General features: G+C 44.6%; 1 protein-coding gene across 1 annotated transcript in view; it reads right to left on the bottom strand.

Moving 5' to 3' along the window:
- FOXM1 (forkhead box M1) overlaps positions 1-187 on the bottom strand; it is a 7,944-nt gene extending 7,757 nt beyond the window's left edge. The window contains exon 1 of the mRNA XM_010135791.1: positions 7-187. Coding sequence (XP_010134093.1) covers positions 7-187 — 181 coding nt within the window. The remainder of the gene's footprint in view (positions 1-6) is intronic.
- Positions 188-1,793: the final 1,606 nt, after the last annotated feature.

Below are 1,793 nucleotides of genomic sequence, written 5' to 3'. Positions count from 1 at the left end.
CTGGGAATTTCTGCAGGCCACAGTCCGTTTTGTCTCTGGCTTGGCTGCTGTGTTGGTCCTCCTGGCTGCGCTCCTGCTTAGAAGGATGACTGTTCTCATCTCTTGCTGAAGTACTAGATACATCCTTCTGTGGGAGGGTCAGTTTCCGTCTTTTGAGAATTAAGGGCCTGCGAGGGCTGGTCCTCATTATTGATCTATGCAGTCACTCTCCATTGAAAGGGATGAAAAAAAATCCTGCAAAACAAAAGGTGCAGGAACAGCTAGGAAAGGTGCAGCAAGTCACCACAGGCCTCCCACAGAGCACAGATTCTCAGCAATTGCTACCAGGCTACAAACAAGGAAGGAAAATTTTAAAATGAAAGCATTTAAAGGGTTGACGAGGCTATTGGAAAAGTAGTACTGCACCTCCTTTACCTGTGTGTAAGTAGGACAGCAGAGATATTTGAGGAGTAAATAATTTGCATCACAAGTGGGGAGCCACAGAGTACATAATAATGAGGGAAGTATGTGTACATGTGTCACAGGTTAGGGCTCGGCCGGCCACTAGACGAACGGCGGATGCTCTCTGTTCACCCCTCTCCATTCCCAAAGCGGAAGAGAAAGAGAGTAAGGGAGAGAGACCTATGGAAAAGAAAACTGAACTGCTTTAATGAAAATAATAACTATTAAATACAAAACCAATATCTAACATAACTTCTCTGGTGGCAATTATATCACTGTCACCACTGATGCTGTGGCCAGCTGCTGGTGAAGTCCTAGACTGGACTTTGCAGCAGACAGGAACCGGACTCAGGAGCTGGATTGGGATCAAAGGCAGAACACATACCTCCTTGGACACCAACCATTGAAGAAGAGAGCTTGACCGTTGTGATCCCTCAGCTTTTTACCAAATATAACAACATATATGGGATGGAGCACCTTGTTGGTCAGTTTAGGGTCACCCGTCCTGTCCACTCCTCCCCACAGCTGCAGCTTCTAACTTGCTGCACCCCCAACCTGGCACACAGGATTTAGCAGTGACCTTGGTTTCTATGGGAGCAAGTACAAGCCTTTCTGCACACCAGTCCCTGGCAGTAACTGTGAACATCAAGCGTTATCACCTCTAGAAGCAGCCACTGACTGCCAAAATACGCCGTTAACTTCAGAAAGCGCCGTCACCGAGAGGAGACCGAGCTGGAAAGTAAAACCACTGAACAGAACTGGGTCTGTCCTAACTCAAACCAGGACAATGTGCTTTACAAGACTAAGACTTAGATGTAAAGTGACTTGACCAGCATCAGCCAGTAAGCTAGAGGGGAGAGAATCTAGAACATAGAAGAATCAGAGTCCTGATTCTTATACCTCACTGCCATAACCAGGAGGTCACATGACCTGAGAGAAAAGGGAATTTAACAGGCGGTTTAAGATCTGGGAAGCAGAGATTCTGCCAAACACTACAAAGGCACATAACAAATGCAGCAGAAGTTAGGTGCTTTAAAATAAATGTAGAGAATATGCTTTAGTCATTCCTTCTTTAGATTCATCAAGAACCAGATAAATTCATCATTGGGCAGCATACAATTTAAATGTCAAACTTTTGGACAATAGACAGTTTAGATTATAAAGCCGAAAGGAGAGGAGATAAAATTCAGAGATTCTGCTTTCAGGGTAAGATACAGTGCATCCACTTAAAAACATCACGCCATTTGAGAATTAGGTGCAGACTGTCTTCTGCAGCAAACTGTACCAGAACGCGAATACACAAACTGTACTTATAGTTTATAGTTAGGGTTGGCAGGCAGAATAGGAACAAA

Source organism: Buceros rhinoceros, unplaced genomic scaffold (assembly GCF_000710305.1).
Source record: "Buceros rhinoceros silvestris isolate BGI_N320 unplaced genomic scaffold, ASM71030v1 scaffold4045, whole genome shotgun sequence".
In the NCBI taxonomy this organism is placed as follows: Eukaryota; Metazoa; Chordata; class Aves; order Bucerotiformes; family Bucerotidae; genus Buceros; species Buceros rhinoceros.
The sequence above is the reverse complement of the archived record's forward strand: the minus strand, read 5'-3'. Positions and strand labels throughout refer to the sequence as shown.